The 15,936-nt window shown below is 41.9% G+C and overlaps 1 protein-coding gene across 1 annotated transcript in view; it reads left to right on the forward strand.

Moving 5' to 3' along the window:
* TXNRD1 (thioredoxin reductase 1) overlaps nucleotides 1-15,936 on the forward strand; it is a 103,662-nt gene that overhangs the window by 19,205 nt on the left and 68,521 nt on the right. The window contains exon 2 of the mRNA XM_063445188.1: nucleotides 8,659-8,837. Within this exon, the coding sequence (XP_063301258.1) occupies nucleotides 8,659-8,837 (179 nt within the window). The remainder of the gene's footprint in view (nucleotides 1-8,658; nucleotides 8,838-15,936) is intronic.

A 15,936-nucleotide genomic window follows, 5' to 3' on the forward strand; every position in this document is an offset into this window, starting at 1 on the left:
CTCCATTAGTTGGGTGATAGACATTCCTGCAAACCCTTCTAACTTCTGTAGCTTGCGCTTAATATCTCCGTAAGCTTGGCTGACAAAGGCGGAGTTTACCATTCGGGAATTATCTGCGTCTTCCAGATTAAAGGGGGTATACAAGCGGTATGCCTCCAATAATCGGTCATAAAAGACACTGGGCGCTTCATCACTTTTCTGAATCACCTCAACTGTCTTCGACATATTAATGGCTTTCTTCCCTCCGGCTTTCATGCCAGCAATTATAGCGTCTCTATAGGCTTTAAGTTGGACCATATCTGCGCCATTAACATTCCAGTCGGGATCGGTGTTAGGATAATGTGTTGCGGCCCATGCTGCCGGATTGGCTTGATTTAAAGCACGGGCTCTATCCTCTAGCGCTTTAATGGGCGCTTGGTTAATCCTTGTCCTTTCCTCATTATTAAACAAAGTCATTAATAACTGCTGGCAATCAGCCCATGTCGGATTATGTGTCTGAACTATCGAGGTGAACAGATCGGTCATAGCTTGTGGTTTCTCAGTGTACGAGGAATTGTGGGTCTTCCAATTCAAGAGATCGGTAGTAGTTAACGGGACATATACGAAGACTGGGTCAGCATGTGCCATTTGACCTGCGGCATCGAGATAGGCTGACCCGGGATTCAGACGAAGAGGCATCTGATAATGTCTAAGTTGTTGGGTACCGGTCAGTTGTCGGGTTAGTATAGGGCTACGTGGAGGGGCGTCAGTTATGGGTTCCAGTCGGGGGGAAATAGGGCATGAGGATGTGGGAGCTTGATTTTGGGAAAAGTTGGTAAATAGAATACTCCCAGCCGAGCTAGAAGAAGCTTGACCGGAAGTTTGAAGTGGCGCCAAATCAGGATATTTAGATCTAACGGGGGTTGGTTCTGGTTCCGGAAGGGGAGGTTTAATACGAGGGGGGGTGGATTCTGTACTAGAGGAGGAAGCGGAAGTGGATGAGGGCAATGAGGGGAGGGGTATAGAACTTCCTGCACTTGCGTCACCTCTTCCTGTAGGGAAGTAAGGGGCGGCAAAGGGATCTCGGACTCAGGGGGCGTGTCCAAAATGGGCCTAACCACAGTCCTAGTGGACAAACAAGTCCTGGCCACCATGAGGCGACATTGCTCCTCGTGGCATATCTGAATCCATTTTGGCGAGTCGTTTACGGCCTGTCTCCAACAATCAATATATGGAAACTGTCCGTAAAGTTCAGGCCTACCTGACACAGCCACGTGTACACGCTGTATCAGGGTTGGATCCAAACTACCACGTGGCGGCCATGCCGCAACCAAAGTAGGCCACTCCCTAGTGCACAAAGTGACCAAACGTACAGGAGACATTTTAACCCCAAAATCACATGTTTTAAATCCCTTTTTAAAATGCTTTACCATACAACCTAAGGGATCCAAAATCGTTGACTCCGACGCGCCCATACTTATCAATGGAACGTCGTTGACAACGAATACTATGCACGCGTACTATTCAACAGTCACACCCGTTTCCTCTGGCAACAGCACCACGTGGTACGGTTACCAAGTGAAACGTACACAATAACACAATAAACACTCAGGGAATTCCCGTACACACACAGCTGTTACACCAGTCACTAGATAATCAATATTATGCCCTTTGGCGAAACTATACAGTCACCCACGCTATAATTCTCTATGTATGAATTACCCGTCTATAACACACCCCAGTAACATCGTCTTTTACAAATAGCGGTTACAGTACGGTTAGCATAGGTCAAAGCACAATTTAAGGTCACAATACAATTATTAGTGGTTATGGTGTTAAACATGCAATAGACGACAATGATTAGTACTTATATACAGTGTCAGTAAATATACAGGGTTATGGTACCGTGCACTATAATAAAGCAACACACTATTAACACTCTCGCTAGACGGCTGAGCTCGCGCTATCTAACAAGATATACACTTTACTAACAATCTTTAACACATTTACAATTCCCAACTAAACTATTGGCCAGTACCTTGAATGGACTACCTAAAACTATCTACATCCGTTTTGGTTAGCCACACTGCCCAAGCGCAACATATAGCGAACTAGAGGACCGAATTTAAACAGACGCCTCTTAGTCGATTACTCTATCAAAAATCTAGTGGGTTCCAAATTTACACGCCTTCCCACTTAGCCAAGATAGGTTGAGAGCTAGCGGACCGAATTTACACAGACGCCGCTTAGTCTCCCGGTCCCTCCGACCTAGCGAACAAAATATACACCCTAGAACGCTAGTCTAGACAAGACACCGGTGTCCGGCTAGGGCTATTTACACAGAACCCCGCCTGACTCCAAACCAAATCAAACGGTCTTACTAAAGAGCGTTCGATTGAGCGGTGCGCCTTCGCTCCTTCCCTCCGACAGAGGGGGCAGATTCCATACACAATTCAAACCCCTTATGGGCCTACCGCACAATTGGTATACCCCTAGTGGGTCTGCCGTCTAAAACAGCAGTTGTCTTACCTCCTCGTTCCTGAACCTGAGTTCACACTCATCGATGGGGACACCCCAGCACTTCTTACGTAGAGGCCGATGATCTCCTGGACAACAGACCAGTGGCGCCGAGACGAAGGGAGGTCCACGCAGAAGTTCAGGGGTGCAGCCGTAGAGAACGTGGGCAAAGATAGACCGTCTCACGCCTCTGCCTCTCAGCTACCGTTGAACGATGAGCTTCCCGGCCAATGCACCAAATGATACCGGAGAAACTGACGGAAGCCAAGCACAGAGAGATGGACACAGGTTTCTTCAGGAAGGAAGAGATTCTTTATTGGATCACCGATCGGGACTCAGAGGGACTAATGTCACCAAAAGACAGCAAGTTCTGAGCCCCGGACAATAGTGCAGGCTCCTTATATAGGCACATAACTCCTCCCATATTAAGCTCCACCCGCACATTCTCTTGACCAATCAATACAAATAAGAATTAACTTCCTGCTTGACCGCATGGCCTGTCCAGCACAATGGAGGAGGGGAATACTACATCCTGTATTCTTGCACATGCTCCGTACACTACTGATCGTATCTTGCCTCGTGCAACCAACTGATCGATACGTCAGCATATGCACGTACACATGCCACGTGGTAATCTCGGCCTACTAAATTTATTTTTACCGAGATTCCACCACATTAGGAGTAGTGGGAGTTGGCACCCAGACCACTCCAATGAGCAGAAGTGGTCTGGGTGCCTGGAGTGTCTCTTTAACCCCTTAAGGACCAAACTTCTGGAATAAAAGGGAATCATGACATGTCACACATGTCATGTGTCCTTAAGGGGTTAAAGCATATAAAAATATAATAGATACCACAAACAAATGCAGACACATTGGTATTTATTATATGTTTTAGATGTTTTATTGGCACAGTGTGGCATTTTGCCACCCATGAACAAAAGCCTCCCAATCTTTTCCATTGGCATAGATTAATGATCTCAGCCAAGGAGTTGGGTCTGGCCACAGAAAGAGCAGCGCAGCATTGGATTAAAGTTAAGAAAAATACCTTTTAACACTAAACCGTGACTAGGACACCTAGCGCTATAGTGTTCCTTTAACTTCATGGAGGTAATTATTATTTTTTTAATCTAATATGTAATATTTACTAATAACTTCTCAATGGAAGTTACATGTTGCGTACAATGGCTAAATTTCAAATACAAGCATATTTTTTTTTTCATTCTACTTAGAATTGTCTCGTAGAACAATTCCCCAAAAGCCTTGCAGCTGAAAGACATTGATAAGAAAAATCCTTGGTAATTATTCAAAGGTCGTCTTTGTGACTGAGGCATTATCAATGCCTTATCAATAAAGTGGGGTTTATTGCAGATGTCGCTAGCTGTTTTTCTTAAGGTGACATCACACATCAGGTGCCCAAACTATTTCTACACATGAATCAGAAAAGGTTGCACAGTGTGTGTAGATATATTAAGAAATAAAAAAAGGGGCTTGAAGCACATCTTGAAACTCATTGCAGTAAGAAAGATGAATAAGACATAAATCGGGATAGAGGTATTTACAGTGAATATGATTATAGCGGTGCCTGCCTGTATTGATTCTGAATGGTGTTATAATGTGATCTGGATTTCTAAGGAATATCAGAGAGAGTGGCTTTATAAATAGAAGCATTTAGGAGAATTACGATATCATCAGAAGTATTATTGTAAAAATGGAGGAAAAGGAGAGTGAAATTAAATATTATAGGGGGATTACGTGGCTCAGAAATGTTTTGGCACTAGAGGTGGAGGTGGGAAAGTGATATTATCATAGTGAGGTCCAGGAGAGGTAGATCATGAAATATTACTATTTGAACCTGGCTCAGATGTTTTGGGGCATAAAATATTATTAGTGTGATATTCTGGCTCTGAGTAGATATTTTCCCACTCTGTGTACCTTCCTTAGCAGCTAGTATGCCCCCATCTGTAGCCATAATTTCCCCTCCAACATCATTATTTATACCCACTTTCTCAGAACCCCTCTTGCTTCCTTTCTTTAACACTCACCATGCCGCCCCTCTCTTAACACCCCCCATGGCCCCAACCTCAGCACCCACCATGCCTTCCCTCCGTCCACACCCACCATGCCTCTGCCGCTCCCAGTATTATTAGATTGTTCCGTGGAGAGTGGATTTTCTTTGGTCTCATGCCAAAGTATTCTTTTAAGGCACCTAGCAACACCCCTGGTAGCTAAAATTCAAACAATACAATATTTAGATCATCAGTACAATGCGATTTTGCTATCAGGCAAATACTTTGTAGGGCTCATATTCCCTTGTCTCATCAGCACACACTATGTTATTAATATGACTCTGCTTTTTCCCCATATCAGTCCATGAAATAATTAGCGAGTAGTACTGTTTAATGTACATAATAATGGAATCTCTCGGTAGCTGCTTAGCTTACTATATTAAGGACTAACAGCATTCCTAGTACAACTCCCAGGGCTGTCTTTTCCAGTGGCAATGATTCTATGCTGTGACATGCAGATATTAATGCCATCAATTATTTAAAATGTAGGAGAACATTGTGTAACATTGCACGGTATTGCTGAGTTGTAAGTAAGATGACACACAGGGGTTTATTCTTGAAACCATTAATAGCACTAAACTTTTAGGTCAAACATTTAGGTCAAAGAAGCTCCTTTGGTTTTCAATTCGTTAGTATTCTCTGTTTATGGAAAAAAACTGCAACGTGGTGTTTAGTAAATGTTTCACGACACAATATGTGATTATAAGAATTTTCCGACCTAAAGCATTTAAAGGAATACTCCAATCATCACTCAATTACCATGATCTTCTATGAGGAGCATTGGATTGGACCATGGCCAAGAGGTCATTCCTCCTCGATGACGTTGCAGGAGATGGAAAGACAAGCAAGTAAGGAAAAAGGTAAGTAAATTCAATGCATTCAATAAGGAGATGCTGATTGGTGTAGCACAGCGTTTAACCGCGCGTGCTCAATAGCCTCCCATAGGAAATTATTGGATTGAGATTGTCAAATTTGATGATCTCAGCCATGAAGGCGGAGCAAGGAATGGCCAGCCGTTGCAAGACCAGCATGGCGTGAGAAAAGAGTGAATAGACCCTTTTTTTGCTTCATGCGATACTCTGTTTTCTTTTATATGTGTATTAAAGAAACACTAAAGCGTTAGAAATACAGACCTATATTCCTAACATTATAATGCCTCTGCCCCCTTCTTGTGTGTTAATTTTTTTTAAGAAAATAAAGGTTTTACAGAACCATGGCTCTCGCAACATTTTAGTTGAGGCATGATCTTCTTCAGCGATTGTCCAATTCTTTGCTCATCAATAAAGAGCATTGGGGCCTGATGCGAATGTACAGCGAGTGTCACATGCACAATACATTGAGAAGCACTTGGACAGAACAGAGAAAGCGCCCCTAGTGGCTGTCTGGGAGACTGCCACTAGAGGTGTGTTTAACTCTGCAATTTAAACAGTGCTGTTTCTAAAGCCTGCAATGTTCTATATTACTGGGTTAAAATGACAGACCCACTGCACCCAGACCAATTCATTGAGATGAAATGGTCTGGGTGACTTTAGCTGCTGTAAATTTAATTTAGCAATTGATATCAGAATTGGGTTGAGTCTATGCATAGCCAGGGCCCAGGCACACATTGCAAATAAGAAGGGGAAATTGAAAAAATGTTTTTGTCTTTCATCATACTATATTCAATGAATGAAAAGAGCAAAGCTTATAATAAGGATTGACAGGGATCCAACATGGAGGCACTTTGTTGGAGGAGAAAAGTTAGGTGATTTTATTTTTAAGAACTCACAAACACATTTTTATTAAACAGGTTCTGGAGATGCAATAATAAGCAAAAAAAATTAAGTCTGGCAAGAAGTTTAACTTCCATTCGTTTCGGGCACACCATGACCATTACTATTATGTCATGTAGCCAACTGCATGGCCAACATAAACGGGCCCTATAGTCATCATAACCATTTCATCTCATTGATATAGTTATAGAGCCTGGAGTCCCCTGGCAATGTGCCTCTATTTAGTGTTAAACCATTTTCTAGCAGTTTGCACTGAATGAGGGTGTGTGGTTTCCCATCGCACCACCACCACAGTAGGAGATAGCACACTTTCTTCTAGTCATACTGATTCATACCTGCAATGGCACTATGATAGACTGAATGCTGACAGCTGGCACTCTCGCACCCACTCAAACTGATCGGCACCATGCTGAAAAAAATGAGGCAGTGCAGGACCGGTCTAGGAGAGCTTTTGGTCTCCCTGTCAGTTTGTGCAGCAGCCTGGCACTAGGATGCATTAGTGTGTACATCCGATGTGCATGCCTATGGTTGTGGCATGAGGGCTTTTTTAATTAAATAAAGTCCAAGCGAGGTTTCTAAGAGGAGCAGGGAAAAGCAAGGTCAGGGGGTGTAAGGTCATGGTAGGATAAATGTAACCACTTCCAAGTAGCCAGGAGATCCAATGATGTTGGGAGGGGGGTAGGACCAAGGAAGCAGGTCTCTTTGTCAGAAAAAGCACCAACATGCCAGGTAACTTTAGCCAAAGCTAACCAAGCTCTGGATTGAGCTTGCTCAGAGCTCTTATTCACAAGACTCTATAAATTATGCCAGGTGCAGCAGGTCAATTTAATTAATACTTGCAGCAGAGATTGATTTCAGAACTCCAACCCCGGAAGCATGGACAGTCACAGTAAGCGGGTGGTAGGGAGCAAGTAAGGGACTTCCCCCTAGGCCTTTGTGACAAAGTGAGAATGTAGCTGTTGGAAGGAGAAAGGTCTCTTAAAGAAGGCACATTTTCCCAGCGTTGTCAGTAGTCCACCAGAATAAGACAGTCAAGGTCCTAAGATTCCCGGTTCAGAACAAAGATCAGTGTCTATGTGCAAGTTCCCCGGTGGATATGCCTAGTCCACCACAACTTGTAGGAGTGATGTTGGATAGTATGGAGTGTGGCTTTCTGAGAGGGGCATGGGTGATCCATGAGAGTGATGACAAGCTTAGAGGAGTTGAAATCCACCCAACAACCCCTTCTTGCAAGAGTTGTCCAAAGGATGAGAGGGGTATCTGTGCTGGCTTGTTTCAGAGGAGGAGGTTAGGAACAGATAGGCCCACCACCTTGTGGCAATACATGTTCAAAGCTACTAGCTTACCTTTTTGTGGTGCCAAGAAACTCTGAATATTTTGTTTAGGAATTTGTATACGATTTTGACAGCTGACCAAGGTATTCAGCAGAATAGATATAAAAGTTCAGAACATGATATGTGTTTTATTAACTCTTTAGATCTTTGTGAGTTAACTAGACCCGGGGTAGTGTAGAGTTTTGGATTTTACATAGAAGGTTGTGTTTTTGAAAGCAGCCCTTTGAACAAGACTTGGGATTTCTTCATCCTGATATGATTATTTTATAACATGTGACCATAATAAAAGAAAAAAGATTAGTTATTTCAAAACTCAGATTTACCTAGATTAGATAAAATGTAACCTTTAGTAGAAGTTATTAAAGCCGAAAAGGTATTATGAATATATTTATGTACAGTAATTAGTGATTAGAGCATAGAGAAAGTGCCTATTCAAATTACTTTAAAGATAATATGTATGAAATATACAGGACTGTTCTGAATGGCCTTCAATTCAGGTAAAATGTAATATATATACTAATAGATGAATTTAAAACAAACTAATGCAAACTATACCAAATTTGGGCTAGATTAGTTAGTTCAGAATTTTCAGTTAACTCTGTTTTATTTCTTTTTTTTTTTTTTTTTTTTTTTTTTAAATTTTTTATTTTTGCAGTGCATAAGGTGTTACAGCTTTACACGGGGTACCCCAAAGGCAGTCCTCGTGTTGGTCAGACAATAGGTACAATGGGGTATACGTTTGTATGTGCACATTTTTTTTTTTTTTTGTGATGGTCTCGTTCTGACAAAAGGATATACAGCATTATTTAGTCGATTAATTACATAGAGGTGTAAGTTATGCAGGTATGCAATACAAGTCATATACGGTTACTTAAACAGGTAACTCTGTTTTATTTCAGTGAAATTCAGTGTCACATAAAGAACTGTGAATTTTGTTGAGTTGTCCCCCCAACGTTATTGACTTATTGACTTATTTCCTTTTTTATTCTAGCAATTGAAGACCAGCACATTAAATCCCCGGAGATAACCAGATTCAGAATGGAGGAAGATATAGATAGTGAGTGGAAACGTAATCAGGAGAAAACTATTCTGAGACTGAAACTGGAGGAGTACATTGGTAACAGTGATGTTGTCGTGTTCAGCAAGACAACATGTGGAAAGTGCACAAAAGTATGTTCCGAATGTTTGTCTCTTTGCTCACAGAATCAGTGATTGATTAACATTTTGTATTAAAGGGACACTGTCACGCTGAACTTAGCATTCTCCTATTGTTTCCTCTTCTTTTCCTCTCTCAAAACCTGTTCTTCTTTTCCATAAAGCCTGTTGAACTAATAAAAAAAATAATATCGCAAAAAAAAAAAACGAAAAACCCAGTTACATTGACCCCCCACAGAGTGATGGGCAAGATGGAGGGAGTTAGGAAGTGTAATAAATTAAACAAATGAACAAAGACCATATTGGAATTGAGTCTTGGTTCGTTCTTTGTAATTTCTATTCATTCATGCTACTTTCTGGTGAATGAACGAATAGTTGAAATTCCCATCCACATTTTCGACAATAGAGAATGCCCAAGTGTTCAGTTGGGCAAGCACTGTAATTTCACAATGCTATCTAGTTTGGCTGGGGGGGGGGGGGGGAGGGGGCAATCAAATGTAGTGGAGTCGGGGGGAGGGGGGTTAAAAAAATGGATGCTGCCATAACAGTGCCACTTTAAAGAGTATTTTTTTTAAGGGACACTGCATGCTTCCACATATTAGCTGCAGTTTGTGTGAGGTAATGCAGCTCACCCTGTGAAAATGGCTTCATGGCTTCATTAATGTTTTTTGTGAAAAAAAATAACGGCAGTCTGCATAGCTTTCAATAGAAAATTGACAGGTAGCCTTGTAGTTCTTACTAAACCACTTTTGTGCCCTTAAAGAAACAACTTTAAAAGCTTCAACTTGAAACAGCTCAGTTATACAATTTGCTGTTATATTAGGTGCCTCATTCATATGACAATAGTATCATCATTAAACCAGCACAACCTTTCTACTGGTGTATGGAGGCATTTTGTCCCATGCCCTACCCACTCCTTCTTACCTCTCTAAACCAAGGCCAGATAACGTAATTTTCCATTTAAGTAGGATGTTCTGTTCGTACCCATTTTTTGTTATGTAAACTGTTTGATGTTCTTGCAATTTAATATGAGCAGCTCTGCCTGCTGAATTATTGCATTATTCTCAAACAAATTTGAATAACAAATGTTCAAACAGTGCCCCCCCAAAAAGCCACCATTAATAAGAGACGCAAGCTACAGCAGTGTACCCCACACTGTACATTTAATAGGATTTAGGTTTAAAGGGGCTGAGGGTTAGGATGTGTTTATGGTAAGAGAGTTTTAGGATTAAGGGTAATTTATTTGGATTAATTTAAATGCCCTAAATCTTGCTAATATTAATCCAGCCATAAACTGCTGCTTAACGCTAAGAGGGTCCCGCAACCAAATATTACTGTCACCATACCTCTGTGATGTCCTTTTCAAAGTTGCCCTTTCTTGCAACAGATACAGCACAAAGTCGCTCTATCCATTGAGGACATTTTAAGAGTGCCTATTTTATCAATAATATTTTAAGTGTATACGTCTATAAACTGTGACTGTTAAAACGGAATGAACAGTATCTGTACAGTGTACTGGATCTTTTTAAAATTGATATTTTTGAAACTATTTTTTGGCATATTTTAAATCCATTTAACTATATAATGCATAAAAAAATAGAAGCCTTTCCCTAATTTGAGGAGCGTGTCCATACCATTTGCAGATTCCATTTTCTGTCATTACTCCCTTAATTTGTTTTAAACTTTATCAAACCTTTTGATGGCTTCTCCATGCTAACTAGACACCTTCAAATATTATATACTCTTTCGGTGGTTCCATGATCAAAATGTTGTCTCCTTGACCAAGTATTAAAAAATAATATTCTTTGTCTGATCTTGTGCTTAGTGAGTCCAGTACCTGACACCTTGGACTATCTGTGATAGTGTCAATACACTCTTAATCTGCATTAAGAATAACGCACATAATAGGTTCACAAATAGTATTGATGAAGACTCTATGCATGGATGGGTTGGGATAAAAATTAAAGGGACACTATAGGCATCTGAACAACTTCAACTTAACCCCTTAAGGACCAAACTTCGGGAATAAAAGGGAATCATGACATGTCACACATGTCATGTGTCCTTAAGGGGTTAAAGGGACACTCCAGGCACCCAGACCACTTCTGCTCATTGGAGTGGTCTGGGTGCCAACTCCCACTACCCTTAACCCTGCAAGTGTAATTATTGCAGTTTTTAATAAACTGCAATATTTACATTGCAGGGTTAACTCCACCTCTAGTGGCTGTCTATTAGACAGCCACTAGAGGTCACTTCCTGGGTTCTAGCACAGGTTTCCTGTGCTAGAGCGTCGCTGGACGTCCTCACGCTGTGTGAGGACCTCCAGCGTCGCTCAAAACCCCATAGGAAAGCATTGAAATGATTTTTCAATGCTTTCCTATGGGGAGACGTAATGCGCATGCGCGGCATTTCCGCGCATGCGCATTAGGTCTCCTCGGCCGGTGAGCGAGATTAGTCTCGCCCACCGGCCGACGTAATCACTAGGAGGAGCGTCGCGGAGGCGGAGACAGCGGCGAGGGACATCGCCGCTGTCCCAGGTAAGTGACTGAAGGGGTTTTCACCCCTTCAGTAACCGGGGATTGGTGGGTGGGAGGGAGAGGGACCCTCCAGTGCCAGAAAAACGGATCGTTTTTCTGGCACTGGAGTTTCCCTTTAATGAGGTTGTTCAGGTGAGTGCTACAGCTCCCTGCAGCCTTTTTCTTGTAAGCACTGTATTTTCATAGAAAATGCAGTGTTTACATTGGAAGCTTGGAACACCTCCAGTTGCAGTCAATCAGACGGCCACCATAGGGACTTCCGAGTTCAGAGGCCCTAAAAAGGCCTCAATCACGTCTGACGTATTCACGCATGGGTGAATACTTCAGACTTGCTATCAGCACACAAAGCACTGTGAACGCACTTTGTGTGCTGAGGCTGTCAGCACTGCGTGGGAGTGGCTTGAGCTGACAGGCTGAAGACCGAAGAGGAGGAGGGGAGGATTCAAACTGTGTAAGTAAACTTATTTAGTGAGGGTGAGTGGGTGAGGATGGATGATGGGGATGGATGATGGGAGTGGATGGATATGGATGATGGGAGTGGATGGATTTGGGGATGGATATGGATGATGGGAGTGGATGGATGATGGGAGTGGATGGATGATGGGGATGGATATGGATGATAGGAGTGGATGGATATGGATGATGGGAGTGGATGGATGGTGGGAGTGGATGGATTTGTATGATGGGAGTGGAAGGATGACATGGATGATGGGTATGGATATGGATGATGGGAGTGGATGGATGGATATGGATGATGGGATGGATGGATATGGATTGGGATGGATGGAGAGAGAGACTGTGTGTATGTCTTTAATTTTTACTACTTGTGTGTTTGCATAGAAACACTATATATAGAGAGATCTCTATATATAGTGTTTATAGGCAAACACAGTTTGGCTGAGGAGGGGGGCGGGTATAGAAAGTGAGCTGAGCTGTCAGTCAGACAGCTCGGCTCGCGAACGCGCATTCCACGCACATGCGCGGTAGAGGCGCTGAGTGTCTTCATAGGGCGGCATTCAATGCCGCTCTATGAAGAATGCGATTGGTGCAGCGCGAAACCGCACATGAGCACTGCATCGCAATGACGCTTCTCAAGGAGAAGCGTCCTATTGGGCCCCGCAATTTCGTCATTTTGACGAAAAAGTTGGCGCGGCCTGGCTGGGAACTCGGCACTGGAACGGAGGTAAGTTTTTAATATAAAAAAGCCTCAAAAATTATTTTTATTTGCTGGAAGTTCCTTTAAAAGCAAGAAGGAAGGCTGGGGGACCTGTCTTTCTTGCTTTTATATGTAGACTATAGAGTCCCTTTAAGCTTTGACTTTTCATAGAAAAGCAGCCCAACTTCAAGATTCAAGAACGAGGCATAGGATATTATGGATAGCGATTTAAGATAAGGGGAATTACAGTTACTGAGTTTAGAATTATTAGGATTAGGGTTAGAGCTTTAGGCATATTCAATACTAACCCCAATTTTCCTGTTCTAAACACGTTTAGGTTTAGTAGCATTAAAAGATATGGTTAGAACAAAGTTCGTTTCAGGGTTAAGGGACCTGGGAATATGCACCCAGACAACTTCAATGAGCTGAAGTGATCTGGGTGCCTATATTGTCCCTTTAAGTTTCGAGTAAGGTGAAATAGTTTTTAAGGTTTAGGAAAGTGGAGTTACAGTTAAAAATACTAGGTTTCAGGGTTCTGGATTAAGAGAATTTATTTCACGGAATATGGCTCAGAACCATTTTCCCTTCATGGTTCTCCATGTTCTTTCTCCAAGGATGACCAGACAGCAATGTGATATAGATCTAGCAGGTCATGATCTCCTCTGCCAGGTCTCTTTCATTACTCCGTTTCAGTCTCTAGGTTCTATGCAATATTGGGGTATGACATAACTGTGCTATGCCACCCAGCCATGCTACACCAACAGCACCACCAATATATATGGTGTCAGCTACGCGGGCACTACGAGAGAGAGCAGTAAATGGCAATGTTGATCAGGAAGATACTTTCTCTCTCCAGTTGGCTGCTAGCTCATGATGACCATGGCACAATATGAAATTTGCTTGGTCTGCCCAGTCCAGTTCTGGCTCCCCAATACAGTCTACCCATCTGCCATATCACTTTGCCAGCTTCGACACGTAGATAAATCTCTACGTGTCAACGAACAGTGAGGAGATGGTGAGATTAGTTTTTTAGATACATAAACACTACCCACCTGGCAATTCACAATTCTAGTACATTTCACCTGCATGTTATATCTTGTTTAAATGTCGTTCATATAAGTAGGAGTGCTCAGCTGTAATATTGAGCATTAAGAATTATGAGCTTTGCAAATTCATCTTGACAATGATGATGATTGGATTATGATTGAGCAGTTGTTCATAAGATTAGCGGAAGACCCACAACTGTGTTAAAGAAAATGAAATGACAGCTGACTGAAGTATAAAATTGAATTAAAGGGAACCTGTAGTACTGAAAATAACAATTAATTTATCGAAACTATAAGTTCCCTTCTACTCTTGTGACTTCTGCCCCTTTCGCTGGCAAACATTTTAGTTAACTAAACTATACTCACTTCAGTTTCAGCACTAAGAGTCCTCCGCTACAGCTGCCCTCTCCTCCTTTGTCTTCGTCATCATGCCTGTGGACTCTACCGCATTCTCGTGCAATCCAATGCTTCTCACGGAGAAGCACTGGGGATGAGATACTCATGCGTGGCAAAAGGCTTTGCTCTTCCAATCAAATGCTGCTATGAGGCGCATTTCATTGTAGAGCTGTGTCTGACCTGTTTCTGGAGGAGCATTGTGGTCCTGATGTTTATGCGCGGTGAGTGTCACGCATGCGCGTCCAAAGCTTCTCACAGGAAAGCACTGAGAAGCACGTAATCAGTGCAGAGAAGGCGCCTCTAGTGGCTGTCAGGGACATAACCACTAGAACTGCATTCAGCCCTTCAATGTAAACATTGCTGTTTCTACAAAATGACAACGTTTTACGAAGTGGTCTGGGTGCGTTTAGTGGTCCTTTAAAACATGTTGACCGTGATAAGAGTCTAAACTTACATGTCGGAAATGTTCCCATTAAGTAATGTATGAACGCTGTTTAACCAAATTACTAGAGCTACACCAAAGATTGAGCATTTCCAAAAATAATAGGTAGAGTGAATAGCCAAATAATGCAGTGTTTAAGGATTGTTCAGGCTTTATGCATTTTAATGAGGCTGCTTACATACAAACAATGTATGGTATGTACATTTGGGGAGAATAGGGGGGTATTTTTTGCCATTTGTTAAAGGAACATTCCAAATACCCTAACCCCTACAGCTTGCTGCAGTGGAATAGTGCCAGGTGAACCCTGGTGCAATTCCATTGTAAGTAGTCAAACAATTTTAGCATGGTTTGACTTCTTACTTGGGGTGTGCCAGCTTCCTCTCCCTGCCTCCACTATAGCAGGAAGCTCTCTGTCTGAGTACATTGCTTCGCCCACTGGCTGTCTGCTAAAACGGTTTGGCTGCTTACAATTAGGGAGTGCCTGGACACATTAATGGTACCACAGCCACTACAGAATACTGTAGTGGTTATGGTGTTTGGAGTGTTTCTTTGAAAATTACAAAAAAAACACTCACAATAACATAACAATAAAACATTTATCATGGCCTTGTTTTAATTAATGTGGATTAGCATTACAAATAATCAAAATCTGTTTTTTAAAAAAAATCTCTTCAAATAGGGAAAAGACATTATTACATTTGTTAGGTCCTGACGACGTCTCTGAGGTTCAGTCCTCCCCTGCAGAAACCAAATGTCTTCCAGGCAGTCACGTTGCGAAGATCCAGTGAAATCGTGTTTTTATATATATATATATATGTTACAAGTTATTAGGTGTATAGACCGTTTCCTCCATAACCCATAACTATGTTTCAGGCAGACATTACATCTGTGAGGAAAGGTTCAGCTGTTTCCAATGTCTGCATATGAAGGGCTCGCTGGCTTTGTTTAGATAATAGAGGAGGGAGCTGATATACTGTGATACAAGGATGATGATTCAGCACAATATCTCCAGGGTAAAAGGCAGAGATATGTTTCCCTTAGTGCTTAAATGGAATCATAAATCTGGGATCAGGATGAATTTTTCAGAATTTTCATCAAATGTGCAGAATAACACGTTATACTGAAATAGCAAAAGTGGATATATTCTCCACAATGCCTGATTTATCAAATAACCCCAAGAATGAGAGCGACTGCCATGTGGGCACCTGCTAGCAGACATTACCACTATCAAGTATGCAAACCTTAGCAGACACGTATAATGCCTGCCACATATTACAGGGACACTATAGGCACTAAAACAACTTTAGCTTGATCAATCAGTTTTGGTGTATAGATCACGTTCCTGCAGTTTCACTGCTCAATTCTCTGCCATTAAGGAGTTAAATCCCTTTATTTATACTGCCCTAGTCACAACTCCCTGCATGTGACTTACACAGGCTTCTCATCACTTCCTGTAAATAGAGTTATAAAGTTTAACTTCCTTTATTGCTCATTCTGTTTAATTTAGAATTTCTTGTCTCCTGCTCTTTTAATAACC

This window comes from Pelobates fuscus, chromosome 3, assembly GCF_036172605.1.
Source record: "Pelobates fuscus isolate aPelFus1 chromosome 3, aPelFus1.pri, whole genome shotgun sequence".
Taxonomy (NCBI): Eukaryota; Metazoa; Chordata; class Amphibia; order Anura; family Pelobatidae; genus Pelobates; species Pelobates fuscus.